Source organism: Achroia grisella, unplaced genomic scaffold (assembly GCF_030625045.1).
Source record: "Achroia grisella isolate CSIRO2021 unplaced genomic scaffold, CSIRO_AGI_Agris_v1 utg770, whole genome shotgun sequence".
Classification (NCBI taxonomy): domain Eukaryota; kingdom Metazoa; phylum Arthropoda; class Insecta; order Lepidoptera; family Pyralidae; genus Achroia; species Achroia grisella.
The window spans coordinates 3,524,044-3,540,559 of record NW_026713016.1 but is presented as its reverse complement, the minus strand read 5'-3'; the positions used below and the strand labels follow the sequence as shown (position 1 = coordinate 3,540,559).

Sequence of the window (16,516 nt, the reverse complement as noted above, 5' to 3'; positions counted from 1 at the left end):
AATGAATTCGGAAAGAATAAAATATGTATTAAATTTTCGTTGATACTACATTGTTTATATAAGACGAATACTTTACGAACATGTTTAGATTTCATATAAATTCGGACAATGCACCGATTATCTCTAAGACTATCTTTCAGGAGTATAGTCTTAAATGCTAAGGAACAAACTCTCCTTACATATATCATATCATACTAAGGAATTCATTAATGTATTCGTTTTGCTATTGAAATTATTCTTGAACAATGTCAATGGATATAAAAAAAACTATGTCTCGATGCTCACGAACTTGTTTTTTTCATAAATCTATTGTAACTGTTTATGAATACGCTATATAACAGTTTGATCGCTGAGAACGTCTTGTTCTGTGTCACTTTAGACAATTGAACGAATTACGTTAAATTATACTAGTGATGCCCGCGACTTCATGCGGATGTGAACCGCCATCTATTGATAAGAAAAAATAATTATTAACATTGGAGATGCAATGAAAAATTTCACGATTTTAATTATTGCTCCCTTTCTTAATTTCCTTCATCCATTAAAAACACATTCTGTGAAACGTAAATACGTAAACAGATAAATAGACAGTTATCGCCGTCTTCATTCTATTATATGTAAAGAAATGAAAAAGTTAAGATAATTACGAAAATAAAGAAGATTATAATTGGACAAACTACAGATTATAAATTATTATTTTTCGATTTTCAAAATCATTGGTACGCAATTTGTATAATTTGAAAGTAAAAGTACAATTGAAAATTTTGCAATATTTGACTCTTAGTACGGGCACAATGATATTTTAGCCAACTTTTGTTGCGGGTCGGTGGTGCGTAGAATTCTTTGATTTAGAATTATTACTCGCCCGTTGTAATTCCCAGCACAGAGACCGAGACAAATTGGATGTGATTTATTTATCTTCATTGCTGTAAACCGCGAACAATCTCCCTGACGCATTATATGTGTTACCTCAGGTCCAACTATCTTCTGTTAGTACATTTTGTTAACTATTTTCAATAGTTGCAACTTTATAGTACAAATTTTACTTGTATTACTGAGTTGTAATTTAACTGCATCTAGCTATCTAGGCTTAGATTGGATACTTCCTGTGAGTATGAGATCGCATTTCAAGAGTGAACTAAATTTAACTTTTTGAATTAATAATGATACTGCAATTATTATGTTATCTATTTCTGAAATTTGAATTTAATATTGTAAAGAGACCTCTCTGAGTTTAAATATCTCTGTTGCATTATTTTATAGACAATTTAAGAATTTCGTTTAAGTTCTTACCCAATATAATAAGAAGTATTAAATTGTGACAAAATAATACAATTTTAAAGCACCGTATATTTAGTTGGTATATAATAATAACACAGGATAAGTGTAATATATATTTAAGCCATTCGTCATTATTATTACAGTTCATATGAAGTGTAATAATAATGACGCATTAATTACAATTTTTGTGTGCCTCTCATGTAGCATAAGACCCAATCCCAATCTAATAAAAACCGCAAGATAGCCTTGTACCCATAATTGTTACTAATGTATATTATTATTCAACTTCAGTGCAAGATAATTAATTTGGTAGACAATAATAGCATGAAATTAACCTTTAGAAATAAACGCTAAGTAATTGAATAACTGCGGATTGTAGTCTTCAAAAATAATTATGGGCCAATCAAATAGCTTCAGCAGTTTCATATCAATGGAACGTTAGCGTGTAACCCTGAGATTAAGTGAACAAAAGTAGTATTGTTCTGACTTCACAATGTGGAGCCGTAGGTGCGGTCGTAAGCAACCTGACATGATGAAGATTAATACTTCAACTTGTTACAAATTGTACTTTCACTAGATCATACAAATGGGATCAATTTGAATAGTATACACTAAACTGTTGAACTGGTGATTTATTAGCATGTTGGAAAGCGACAGTGATAGGTGATGAAACATTGTTTACCACTGGTATGTTTGAAAACTTGCATTTGAGGGAGGTGATTGTTAGTAGTTCGTAAACCTACACGCGGTTCCCCCTGGAAACCATCATGATAAAATCCGAGTGTTTTTCTCACGATGGGCTAACTACCCTGACCACATACTCATCTTATCATCCATCCCAGGTGGCCCGGCAGCATAAACCGTTAGCACAAGAGGGTGCCACCATACCAGTGTAGTTCATAAAAAAAATGCTTGTCATTTGGGAAGGGGATTGTTAGTAAAGAAGACTAGTGATCTATTTCCTATCAATATACTATATCATTAGACCATCATGACCATCATATGGATGATCATGATGGTCTAATGGTTGGGATTTCATGCTCATCCTATCAGTCCTACTGACCCCGTATTGTAAAAACGTCTAATTAAAATACGATTAGATAGGAATAACAAGACGCACCATTTACTTTATATATATAATAACATGTATAACAAACAACAAAAACCAAAATTGTATTCGTATAGAAAAGTCATTATTCTTTATTAATTTGTTACACAATAATTACATAAATAATATGAGATCATGAATGCCACTAATGATTAAATATATATACATCGTATCAAAGAAAGGTTAATCGTGATACACAAAGACAATCAATATTCATGAGAGATTTAATGCTTTGTTAAGTAATATTTATCTTTACTATACTAACTGCATAATCCCGACCAATAAAGGAATTTCAATCACCGCCTAAGAAATTACTAAGTAATTAAATGCAATTTAATCTAGATTGAGTTTGACGTAACTGATATAGAACCTCCATTTTGTTCAACCACAATCATATTTGATAGTTACATAATATACAAAATAGATTACAGTGGCGATGGTTTTCATTTTTCAATCAAATAAACATGCATATGCAAATTATATATTAGTGTCTTGGTCAAGGTTAATTGGTGAAACAGACATACCATATCGCACTGAGGTTCAGTGTCGTCGTCATAGAAGACACTTGTGCAGTCGTCCATGCTGCTGCAGCTGGTGCACCCTCACTCCTCAGCGAGGCTCTTGGGCCCACTCATCAATTGACACCGACGACCGGACAACCGGCATTCGAACATCCACAAGTACCGTAACACCGCACAATACCGCCAAATTTGTTAACAACACCACCGTAAACAATTACTCGATTCAAATTTTCTGGATAATCCGATGAGTCACGCGACAGCAAGCGAACTATTGACACTGCTACAGAGATGCAGACTTTGCGACGTGGGTGTTCTTAACAAGGTGAATAATGACGAGCCTCGCCTTCGAAGCACACGGTACTCGCAATTTGAGTCTGTATTTTAACGGCCGAAGATTACAATTGATACATTTTTTGCCACTCAAGGGCAATTCGAAGAGCAACCGAGGTTTTTTCAGATGCTATGTTTTTCGTTGCAAACTGCGTAGATAGACGGCGAGGCCGGGGTGAATGGCGCGCGCATTCCCGGGGTGCATTGATCGGGTCTCCAGTGCGCATGTCCTTTCTTCTTCTCGACAATTTTGACATTTGTAAAACATGCGTCTGCTGCAGAATGCTTGAAGTGCTTTCATAGCAGACATAATGATAGTATAGTATAATGTAATACCTATATCTCATATAGGTACTTTGCTTTGTTTTTAAATAGCTTTCATTAAGTAATTTAAAAAACCATTGTGTCTATTACGTAATTTACAATGGAAGTCTTTTATGATGGGAATATTCTTAGTTGTAATGTTAAATCACACGCTTTTTACTAAAACAGCATAATGAAGAGCGAATATTTTATATCCACCTTCATTATCATGTTTTTCTCTTATTTGTTTACGCAGTCTTTAATTCAAAGACCATGGGAATCATGACGGACTCAAAAGGAAAGTTTTTATTGTCTAGTATAAGATAAAATCTTGTTTATTACTATAATACCTATAATACTTACAACAAGACGACTATTACGATATAGGTCTAAAATCGTATATCTCTATTGTTAAAAAGTTCCATTTCTCATAGATTTAATTTCAGATATTCAAAATTGTAACCAGGACTTCTTAATATTACGATAGCTAACATTTAAACCGACTGTCCTGGCTTACTAATTGTTAGTTGGTAAGCCAGGCCTTACTAGTAACAAGCAATTATTTTCCATGTATATCAATAATTTTAAAATATAATTCATAAGTCAATATTAATAATGTTACAGATCAGTATATAGACACCGATTTTGAATCTGTATACATACCTATAATCTGATAATTATGTAAGACAAAATTTAGGCAAGTATCTTATAAATTATATTATGTAATAAAAATATTTGTAATGAATTAAATTGTTGTACTACTTATATTTTGTAATAAATGTGGTGAAAACTAGTGAATAAAAGTGGCTCACGATATTAAAATTTAAAAACCCAGGCTGCTATAGACATGATATGACATATAGATGCACCAGGACAATATAACATACAAACGGTTAGCAACTCTAGTTTAGACAAGTAGTCAAAAGATAGAATATGACGGCAGGTGTAGCGGACATAGAGATAAACTACACTTGAACTATGTCAAGGCATTCAGGACAAGCGTACAGTGCACCCCGTCGGAATTGTGCCTTCACAGCCGCTTGCACATGCATCTAACGTATAATTGACGGAAATGTAGACTGATAACGATATTATTTATTCTTTTGCACACAAAATTATATGTGCCTATACATATGGCAACTTAGTGCCTAATGACCTACTCTACCATGCCTGATTATCTAAAAAGATTTATGTATTTACGGTGTAGGATAAGTTTCTCATTTGATTTTAACGTACTCGATACGTACAAAATCGTCATCAATGTTTTGTTAATGATGACTTCAGGTCCGGAAAATCGACCATTAGTTTGGTTTAAGATCGAATATCCAAAATTAATTAATAATAGTAATTTTGAGTTAATCTCGTTTATTGTTAAATCATTATTTTTCACTATATACGCATATTATTACTATGTAAGTTTCGTACAGATAACGTTGTATAAGAGGGTTGAAAATTAATTTAAATTATTATTATTTAAAAAAAAAACGCGAAATTGAACTTGTGAGTCTTGTCAAATAAATATTTTTCACGAAATTTATTTATACCTACTTCTTAGAATTACAATCCAACTGTTTATTTACTTTTATTTTTTTATCTATGACCGCTTTACAGTGCGTGAGAAATCTAATCTCATACATAGGTTATTTGGTTTACCTGTTACATGTTGATAATATTTTTTTACACTGTTTAAAGAACACTTAGCTGGCACAGAACTGCAATGAAATTTATTTTACCTACATCTGTTAGATTACAGACACTGAACTGAAATTGGGAATAACAGTTAATAAAAACTGTAACAAGAATGACATTTCGTGGAGCAAGTTTTAAGCACACATTAATAATGTGAGTACATACATGAAAACATGCTTTAATTAATACAGTATGCTGTATTCCAATCCGAAGAGTGCAATATGGGAATTAATTTACCGGATATCAAGGCGTAACATGTGTTTAATCTTGAATAACATAAGGGAAACCACGGGTATTCTAGTGCCCTTTTTGGATGTGGTATCCTTATATATATCCATAAAGGATTATTATCGTTAACTGGACAAATTGTATAAAAAAGTAAGCCACGTAATAAGCACCAAAAGTGTCTAAGCTAATGCAACTAAATGGATTCGTACTTGTAAAGCTATGGGAAAGAGCGCGTTCTAAATCTTACTAATATTATAAACACGAAAGTTTCTGAGTATGAATAGATGTTAGCTACTCTTTCACACAAAAACTACTAAACGGATTTTGATGAAACTTTACAGCAATATAGCTTATAAATAATAATTGACAGCCTCGGTGGTCTAGTGGTCTAGCACACCGCTTTACTATCCGATGGTCGTGGGTTCGATTCTTCGCAAGGTACAAGGATTTGTATTCATGAGTATGACTGTTTATATCGGTCTGGGTGTTTTCAATGTATTATATAATAAGTATTTATTTACAAAAAAATGTATCCATGCATTTATATCAGTTATCTAGTACCCATAACACAAGCTCTGCTTAGCTGGGGACTAGATGGCGCGGTGTGAATTGTCCTGAGATATTATTATTATTATAAAAATACATCAGAATAACATGTAGGCTAAAAATTTGCAGTTGAAACTGCGGGTACAACTATTAGGAGAATAAAATTTATATTCTTATAGCAGTTATGAAAATCGACGGGATAATAGACTGTAGTCGTGACATAGGCGGGGAAATGTCAAGGAAATTATGCCATGTTACAACAGCAAATCACTTTATATAGGTAGGTACAGAACTGAACGTGCAATAAATGAAAAGATCATGCTTTTTTTTCACCAGTGTTTTGTTTATTCCTATAGATCAAAATTGCGTAAGTAATTTCTTGACACAAAATTCAGTTGTTTTCTTGTTTCGAGAAAGTAAATTGTGAATTCATTGAATAGTCTATTTTCGACACTACCCGACTACTTACTTATTTTATTATAAAAGTTCGTGGCAATGATATGACTTCGAATGAGGTTGGAGTGTCAGTATAAGAAGTTTTTGGCTTCGAATAGGTATACTGAGCGAAATGTGGGCGAGTCAAACTTTAAGTACGTTAACATTTGATAATCATTCTCATTTGGGATTACAATCATAGAAGTATATACCTAATCGTTTATTATAGTCATGAAGTTATTTTTTTTTGTAAATACAATATACATTTAATCAATTTGTGTAACATTCACATTTACAAAATAATAAAATTTGCATACAAATTAAATTTCTATTAATTTGTGAGTCAATAACGTTCTGTTCCGTTTTATTTTTGTAAATGTTGTCATACTTAAAATGCAAATATCGTTTTAAACACTTATCGATATGAACTTGCTGTAGTTGCCTACACACATGCGTCCTTTATTGAAATGAGCAGGTAACTTGGAGGTCGTTCACCGCTTCCTGTATGACCACATTCCTCAGGGATCTGCGTATAACGTGCTACAAAGCTCCCACGGGAGTTCTTGAAATGTCTTGAGGTGGGTTGTATTGGGCAACCATCACTAACAATACATTGACATACCAACTTCGAAAATTGGTATTTAACAGGGGTAAGTACTAATAGATATATTACTGCACTTTCAGTATCAATAAAGTGTTACGCTTTCAATATTCTTCATCATTAGATATGATGTGAAGCAAAAACTTTGTACTCTTTATTAAGAAAATTTTACACACTTCTAGTTCATGTAAAGAGAAGGAGTGCAAAAAAATAATACACATGTATGCAAATATCTGTGTGCAATGAATGGAAACTGGAGCCATCAGATGTTACGTGGTATGCTAAACCCTTAATTTTTTTCAGAAAAATTCATAAGATTTCTCACCCGTCTAAGAATAACGAAATAAGACCCTATAAATTCGCCAATCGCCATCATGTAATTAGTATGTTAATAATATTCTCCCCTTATGAGGAGAAACTCGTGTATTATAGTAGCACAACAGTAGGCTGCTATGGTTAATACCATGGTTATGAGTTATGGTGTAATGCTCTTATTACATTTAATTTAATTTCGCGAATTATGTCAAATTACGAATCTAAATACAAACTGTAATACTTATCGAAGCGTAGCATAACAATTACATCTGTGTCAGTTTTGATAGTCGTAACGTTAGCTAACTCCCAGAATCGTTATTTACTTAATAGTTTATCGAGAAGCCCAATCTTTTACGTGTGAACGTGTGCGTGGCAAAGTTTTGTAACTATATCAAGGTACTAGCCATTTTTCGTGAACGATGAACTCATTAAACAGAAATTATAAATAATAATAAAACCTTAATTAATGGGATTGCAACTATGAAATGTTTGTATCCAATTTGTAAGTAAATTACGCGAGGACCGCTTGCGTAAGCTTTTACTTAAAGATGGCGTGTTCCCACTACGTATAATTAATTAGAATAACATTCTGTTTCGTCGGCAAGGTAAAGTCATGCATCGGTTAAGTTGTGACTTGAGTGAGACCCGTAAACGTGTTACACAACTATGTAGAGGCAACGAATAAGTTGCTGGTTGTGCTTCACTCATTATTTCACCGATGGATAGGGTTGCCTGTTCACTGTTCTGATTTAATCAGGATTTTTATAAAAACGTCTGTTTGTGCCTTTGGTTTAAATATTTTAACAGCCAAGCAACATGCTATGGAAGATCTGTTTCGGATGAAGGGTCAGAATTATAGGATATGGAAGTGTGACATCTTAATCCTCAGAAATAACAACGATGAGTGGTATTACTGGTGTCACATGATAATTGATAATTGTGGTGGTGTTCATATATGTAAGTGACTTTTACAACAAACCATTAGGGCTGTCAGATTGTTTCTGATTCCAGTCGATATTATAAAAAAAATATCCTGATTTCTGTGTCCCGAAAACGAAGGGACTGGTTGGATGCCAATGATTTTGATTTTGTTAATTATTATATTTATTTCATTTTGTATTTTTACCATAAATTTTTCACCAGACTACGCTCATAGATGCAGAAATGGTTGGTCTTATGTTAATACCGAGCAGTTAGAGCATATCACGAGAATCTTAAAAATAGAAATACAATATTAATAGCTTAAAAAATATTAAAAACAATATTTTAAGAAGTCATTTTTTTTTTCTTGTTATCTATAAAATCACGAAAAAATCCTTATTAGAGTTTGCCAGCCTATCAATGAGAATCTATAGAAGGAGTAACTTATTATTAGTCACGCTAAAACGAGATACTTTCTTTTTAAGTCCCCTAGCGATCAGTTTTATATGCTCAATATATTACAGTACTTAGGTTTATCAGAAGGCAGGCCATGAAATCTTATTGCCATAATATTAGTTTGAACGGTTGATGGTGTTATGATGATCCCGTCTGTCGCCTAACGGTATATAGCACGTTTTTGTTTGAACGAACAAACCAATAAGAAAGGAAAATACTGAGTAGATACGGAGGCATAGTGCCTTTACCATAGCAAAAAGTGAGCGATACCATACTCAAATGACCGTTTCATATCGCAATGGTAGGTACTGCATATGACTATGGTAGTGTTACTGATAATGACCAAATAATAATAATAATATAATAATATGAGTTCTAATGTTCTCTCGCTAATGAGATGAGTTCAAACTCTAAATGTGAATTGTGAATATACGGTATAAATTATTAATTTCAGGAGTCGTACATTTTTTAATTGGATTTCACGCTAACACTTATTAATTTTTACTTTTTTGTTAGGTAGGTACAATATGATATTTTGGTGGTGCTAAACTCTATGCTTTATGTTCTTACCTACTTATATATGATATATACAAATATAAATATTATAGATACTTATTATAAAATATAAATATGTATATGTTTATTTTCACATTACAGGACGTAACCAAAGATTGACAAGTATTTTATTAATCTTTCATTGAAATGGCTCAGTCACGATTCACAATACGTGACTATCTTTAAGTAGGTATCATTATTACAGAGTATAAAACAAAGTCGCTGTCGCTGTCTGTCCCTACGTATGCTTAAATCTTTAAAACTACGCAATGGATTTAGAAGCGGGTTTTTTAATAGATATAGTGATTCAAGAAGGTTTATATGTATAATACATATGTACACCAGTGCGAAGCCGGAGTAGGTAGCTAGTTATAATATATAATAATGTTTGATTAGTCCATAAAGATAAAGAGCACAATCTTCTGTGTAAGTACATCAATGTAAGCTATACAATAATAAAATATAAACAAATAAATTTAAAGTTAAGATTGTGATTACAGTTATTAATTTGCAACTGAACAATACATAGCAAATCGTGAGATCGCCGTCATTAATGTAGTTCGACCAGCAAACATAAATTCTATTCCTGTCGCTCAGGGATAGTAACGGTGAAAGGGAACTTGAAAGTTCTCATAGTACCTAAGTAGTAAATACTTACCTACAATGTATTGAGAGCGCACCTTGCACCGGTAGGTATGAATCATGACTATATAATATATTGACTTTGCACTTCATATTTGTCTAGAGGAGGGAATTGTAAATAATGGGGACTAGCGATCCCATTGATAATAATGTACCATATAAGGTCGACCTCCACGCGGTCTACCTAAAAACCATTGTTCTAAATGCCTGGTGAATTAGACACGATGGACTAACTGACCTAACTTCAAGCTCCTCTATCATCCTCCACTGGCGTCCTGCCGGCGTTTACCTCAATACCATTATCATCCATTCAGTAAAGAAAAGAAGTTTATACTTGTATAAATTGATAACAAGCTTGTTTACTATACACTTATTATTTCACAGTAACATAAGTGTTTGGCGAACATGCACATCAACTATGTGTATCCGAAATAACTTTAGTCCTTAATCAATTTTTTATCATAAAAAATAATTCGACGACTTCAAGTATTTTGATGTAAGTGTAAACAGAGATTAGGACAGACAAAATATTGAAGAAACAACATTTTTGAACTGCTGAGTTATGTAATAGCTATAATTAATGTATCATATATACATTAATTATAGCTTTTTTATAACTCAGCAGTTAATAATTAAATTAATGTATGTACGAATACTTATTTTTATATCACACTAGTTACCCCCTCCGGCTTCGAACGGGTGTACAAGTATTATATATTTAAAACTTCCACTAGATTCACCCTATCTATTGCTAAAAACTGCATTAAAAACCGTTGCGTAGTTTAAAAGATCTAAGCGAACAGACAGCGGAACTGACTACATTTTGTACTATGTATAGAAGATTGATATGCTCCAATTTAATTTATTATTAACCTACCAACTCAAAATTATTTGAAATTGATAAGCAAAAAAATTATAGCACACGACAGAGATATTTAAATAGGTACCAGTTCAAAAGCATAAATATTTGGAGATTTAGATATCTAGAAAATAGCATGTTTTAATTAATAACTCTGTCTTTAGATATAATCTATTTCATATATTCATTCTTCATTCTATATAGAATCGATACTAATCGTGACGAAATCAGCATGGGACCGACATGGGAATAAATAAACCCTATTGATAAAGTAAAAATGAATCATCACGTCGAACAATACAACTAGTACAACTCAGTAAAAACTAGTAAAACTCTGTATAAAAAAATTTGATACAAAAAAGATATAATCCTTGATCGCACATTTGATAGTTATAACTTTTTTTAAATTACTTTTATTGCACTATATTAATGGTAAAAAATATATATTTCCTTGCTAAATATTGTAGCTGAGAATCACAGTTTTTTCTACGTCTGTTTATATATGGCAATAATGTTTATACATTATTGCCATATATTGTTACATACTAGTAATATATATATAAATATATCATCTCACACGTAGGCAAATATTTAAATACATATCTACACATTCCAGAATGTAAAATTATAGAGAAAGTCATCTCGCGTATATTATACCTGCTTAAAATGTAAATTTATATGATAGCATTGAATTCGCATACTAGGTAATATCCTGAATTTATAGGTCGTAGATGTTTATATCAAACTTAACATTTAAATATAAATATCACACACATATATATTTTAAGTACCTAATTGAAAAATTAAAAGAAACTGAAGGCGCATCTGATAATAAGTGTTAACCGTTGATACATGTACACCACTAAGGATATCACGTTATCATATTTTTAATAACCGTAATTGTTACATATATTTTAAAACAAAATGCGTAATCTTTTTCGAGCAATAGAAATTTAATTTATTTCATGTTGGACGTTTTTAAAATGTTATACATAAATAAATTATATGGCATTTTATATATATCTAATTCATGTTAAAATATGAAAAATAGCTATACTTTTATTTTAAATATAATATGCCAATTCTAATACAATTGCACTAATGTTTATTCTCTTATTAAGTGATCGAAGACTTGTTTTTGTGTACTAACTATAATATAGTATATTTATGGATTAATTTTGTAGTAAATTTCAACGATATATATCAAAAACTTTATCACAGCAAATAAACCCCATAAAGCGCACATCAGCATCATAATATTCGTCCGCAATTTCACTGAGCTTTCTCTTGTGGAATATCATCTAGATGTGAATCTTCTTGGGCACGTATATTTTGCAATATCCTTCACAATTTAATTTGTGAATGATGTCAGTATTGTATCATAAAAACTAGAAAGTTATTTCAATGCTTCAGATAGAATAAAATTATAAACGCTTGCAATAACACAAATTTATACTTAGCTTGAAAGAGCCCTGAAAGTCCTGACCTAGTATGAAAATTCAATTTCTATGCAAACCTATTTAATTTTGTTTTAATTATGTTTAACTTTAAATTAAATAAATACTATACTATATACGTAATGTTTTTTACAATATAAACCAAAATATAAATAATTTTGTTTATGTATTATATATCTCTCTCACTCTTGCGACATCTAACATGAACGCATAATTTCCACAATTTTATTGCACACTTACATCGCTCGAGATCTTACTTGTACAAACTTTAATTTTCTAAATAGAATACCTCTATATCTATACATATAAATAAAATTGAAGTGTCTGTTTGTAATTTTGAAATAACCTTAACGTAAAGAATATTTTTTACTACATGCATATGAATATAAATACGGTATATACACCAAAATAACATTTTTTACAATTTTTGTCTGTCCGTCTGTTTGTTCCGGCTAATCTCTGACTGAAATGGCTGGACCGATTTTGACGGGACTTTTTTTGGCAGGCAGCTGATATAGGTTATAAGGAGTAACTTAGGATATTTTTACTTTAGAAAAATAAAGTTAAATTCCACGCGAACGAAGTCGCGGGTACACTAGTCTATAATAGAAATTTAGTTATCTATACAAATAAATGTAATGGAATAAGTATCTGTGTGTAATTTCATAATTGTAAAATAACTTAAGCCTAAGCTTTTTCAAACTTATTAAAACTTTAAAAATGTTTGTCTGTCTGTATGATAGTTCTTGCTAATTTCCGAAACGGTTGGACCGCTTTTGACGGGACGTTCACTCGCAGATACATTAGCATGTTGTAAGAAGTAACTTAGAAACTATTTATATTAATTCTACGCGGATGAAGTGTGGATTGTGTGGATTATTTATCCTGGCAATTACACATTTTACCTTTTCGTGGTAATTTACGAATTATATATATATATATATATACCACGAAATAGGAACAAAACGTTTTAGTTTTTAACAATTAAAGAATAGACACGCGTATAACATGTTTTTCTTATATTCTAGATAGTGAATTTAAGAAAAAAATATTTATCATAATAAAATAAATCATTCGGTCAGTGGAATAAAAGACAGATAAGCAATTTTACAAGTATAGACCTCCGAGACAATAATTTTCTATCCCATTCAACGGTAATCTGTGTCTAGAAGACGGAAAATTGCGATGCGATGCAATAGTACGTAGGCATGTCTTCTTCATTCCAGCAATGCAATTTGTACGAGAACAATGCACTAGGAATTGTTTTATTTCGCTTGTACTTTCACTGTATTTTTTTAAATTTTCACGAAATACTAAGAAACTGTCTATAATGTACATTGTCTGTTATGTATGTAAGTGTAACAGTAGGAATGTTTAAGACATAGAAAAGATTTCTCTGTTCCATGATATGATGCTCTGTAATTAAAAATATATGTATAAATATTTCATTGTTTATAAATTTATTTAATTTGTCAGATATTTGTATACTAAAGCTAGCAATGTTATTTTTTCAAAACTTGGTTTTAATTACTTATTTTCCCTTTAACGATTCATTCTATATTACATTTGTATTATTCAGTACTTATTTCTTTTAATATAAACACAATTTTCAAATGTGCAGAAGATTTAAGGCTATTATTATTGTTCTATAAGTTATACCTATTATGAGTTATCTTTATTTAACAATGAGCTTTATGGTCCATTGCTTGATTATCTAGCTTGAGTCCGGCTACTGTATCTCAAGATATCATTTTACTATACAAGTATTTACACATTTTTGTATTTGACTTATAAAGATATGTGGCACTAGGAAATATGGCATTCCTTTTTTATAATCTTTGCAAAGTATTTCAAGTCTGATAGCATCTGTTTTATCCTGATCAATTATCATTGCCTTACTTTTATAAAATTATATGGTTTTAGCGCAGTGCGTCGTCATCTACTGGTCCGTATCAGTGTCTGAGCTTACTCTCCTTTTATATATATATATATATATATATATATATATATATATATATATATATATCTTTCACAGGATTGAAGAAAGAGGTTGGATGGACTCCAACTTCTTTCTTCAATCATTTCCCTATTCATCCATCCAAGTTCATATCAAATAGCTGTATAGAGTTAAATACAAAATGTTTAAGCAATATCTACAATATGGTTAATGGCCGGTATCATTACTCATGTTGACACAGGGTCGTGATGATGACTAAAGGAAATCTACTCATTTGTCTTTCTTCATTGAACTACTCCGGAGATCGACTGGTTCGCGAGCATTGATCTATATCAGGGTTGCCAACCTTAAAACGGTTGGCCTCTTTCGAAAAAATAAAAAAATCTGATATTTCGGACGTCAGATCAATTTGCCTATTTAATCTCATATATATTGACCGACTTCCCTAGGTACCTTGTGCAAATTTGCAAAAGTGTGAAATATCGTTTTTTTTTTCGGACTACTCTAATGCTGTTGGCCGCAGCTGGCTTTTACAGCTACATCGGACGATATTAATAATATTGTATTTGTACGAAGATTCTTGTACTATTGGCATCCCTGATCTGTATAGAAACATTTGAGGAGAATGAATTAACGTCGATTATTGTACATCACGAGGTGGGACAGTCGTGCTGTATCGTACTTTATTTCGAGGGATCTTGGTTTCATAAATAATGCGTGGTCTTACAGTAAAAGTACTTACAATTTGCCTTCAGATCTTATAACGGTGTTAGTTCATTGTTAGAAAGTTTCGAGGTAAAAACTTTTGTAAAGCAATATTAGTATGTTATTTTATATATGGACGTTATTATTTCCGCCTTTCAGATAATTAATAGCCCTTCAGTTTAGGTTATATAGTGCAGTTTCAAAATTCAAAAGTTAATTATTTGTTTCAAGTAAATCTAATCATTAGATGGAGATATTATGTATATTTTTTAAATTGTCATTAGATTCTAATGACAATATTAAAATTATATAAAAGATGATAGTAACTTTTATTATAGTACCAGAGCTAAAGTTTAATTTCGTCAATTATTTCCTCTGGTCAGAATACTTTTAAAATTATTAAGATAGCTCTATTATAAAGTTTAATGAACGTCAGTTGCGAATCCGAGGGTGAATTGAAAACAACACCTGTTCCTGACTCTCTGCCATTGACACCAAAGTTTTTTACTATAGAAATACAATACAAGTAATGTACATATTGAATTTATTTCTTAAAGGTTGTTTCTGAAACCTATCAAATATTTACTAAATTACTGATTTATTTCTTTATCAAATGATTACAAGCTATTTCTGTTTCTGAACTATATTCTTTATTATGTTAGTTTAGTTATATATTTTATATGGGATACAGGATATGTGTGTAACATATCCTGTATACACAAAATAGTATTGGAAATCTCATTGCTAACTCTGTACCATGTCACTTTCGTTCGTTTCGTCGTGGGGTAATTCTTGGTGCAACGATGGACATATTTATTCATATTACCTGCTATATACAATTGTTATTGAGAAAGTAAAAATACAATACTTGCAGTAAAGAAGAGTTCACGTTTCGATCTAAAGTAACATGATCCACCACATGAGCGAAAGCTTCTCACGACTGATGCATACCCACAAAAGGGATTTAGTTACAAGATCAATTTATATTTTCGGAATTCGGATGTAGATGTAAAAAAGTCATGTATAAAAATGAATTGTAAATACGTATATATTTGGTGTGATTGACTTTATCGCATATATCGCAAATACAAACGTAATACTTGTATTTGCGATTTGCAATTTGTTTTAAAAAAATAATCTGTTTAGTATATCCACATAGCGTATTTAAATTTATTTTTTATTTTTAGTAAATAAGAATGAATTTTTTAAAACCTATTATTTTTTCACCCGACTCCAAAAATACCTAAAAACACAGGAAGAAGAAGAAGAAGAAAATATAAGAAAATATTGCGTTTACGTTACGCAATATTTTCGAAACAGCTAGGTACATAAAGGTGTTTAGCTCAATTTTACAGAGAAGAACCATATATATTAAATTTAGAAGGTAAGGCGTGTAAAAAAATGGCAGTACTATATACTAATAATAAAATGTCAATATAATCAGTTATTATTATTTTATTTATTAAATTGTATAGTACATGGTTGTTAAAAATATATTTGATAAATATGCAATCGTGGGCCTTATTGGTACAGCCCGAGGGCCGGATGAGGCCCGCGGGCCGTATTATCTACATTCTTGACAAATGTTACTACAAAATAAAAATTAC

General features: G+C 31.3%; 1 protein-coding gene across 5 annotated transcripts in view; it reads right to left on the bottom strand.

Moving 5' to 3' along the window:
• Positions 1-16,516, bottom strand: part of LOC131850430 (uncharacterized) — a 78,917-nt gene that overhangs the window by 52,442 nt on the left and 9,959 nt on the right. The window contains exon 1 of one of the 5 annotated variants that reach the window (XM_059200643.1): positions 2,914-3,379. The exons of the other annotated variants lie outside the window; for them this stretch is intronic. Within the exon in view, the coding sequence (XP_059056626.1) occupies positions 2,914-2,970 (57 nt within the window). The 5' untranslated portion in view covers positions 2,971-3,379. Of the gene's footprint in view, positions 1-2,913; positions 3,380-16,516 lie in introns of those variants that run through there. 5 annotated transcript variants of the gene reach the window in all.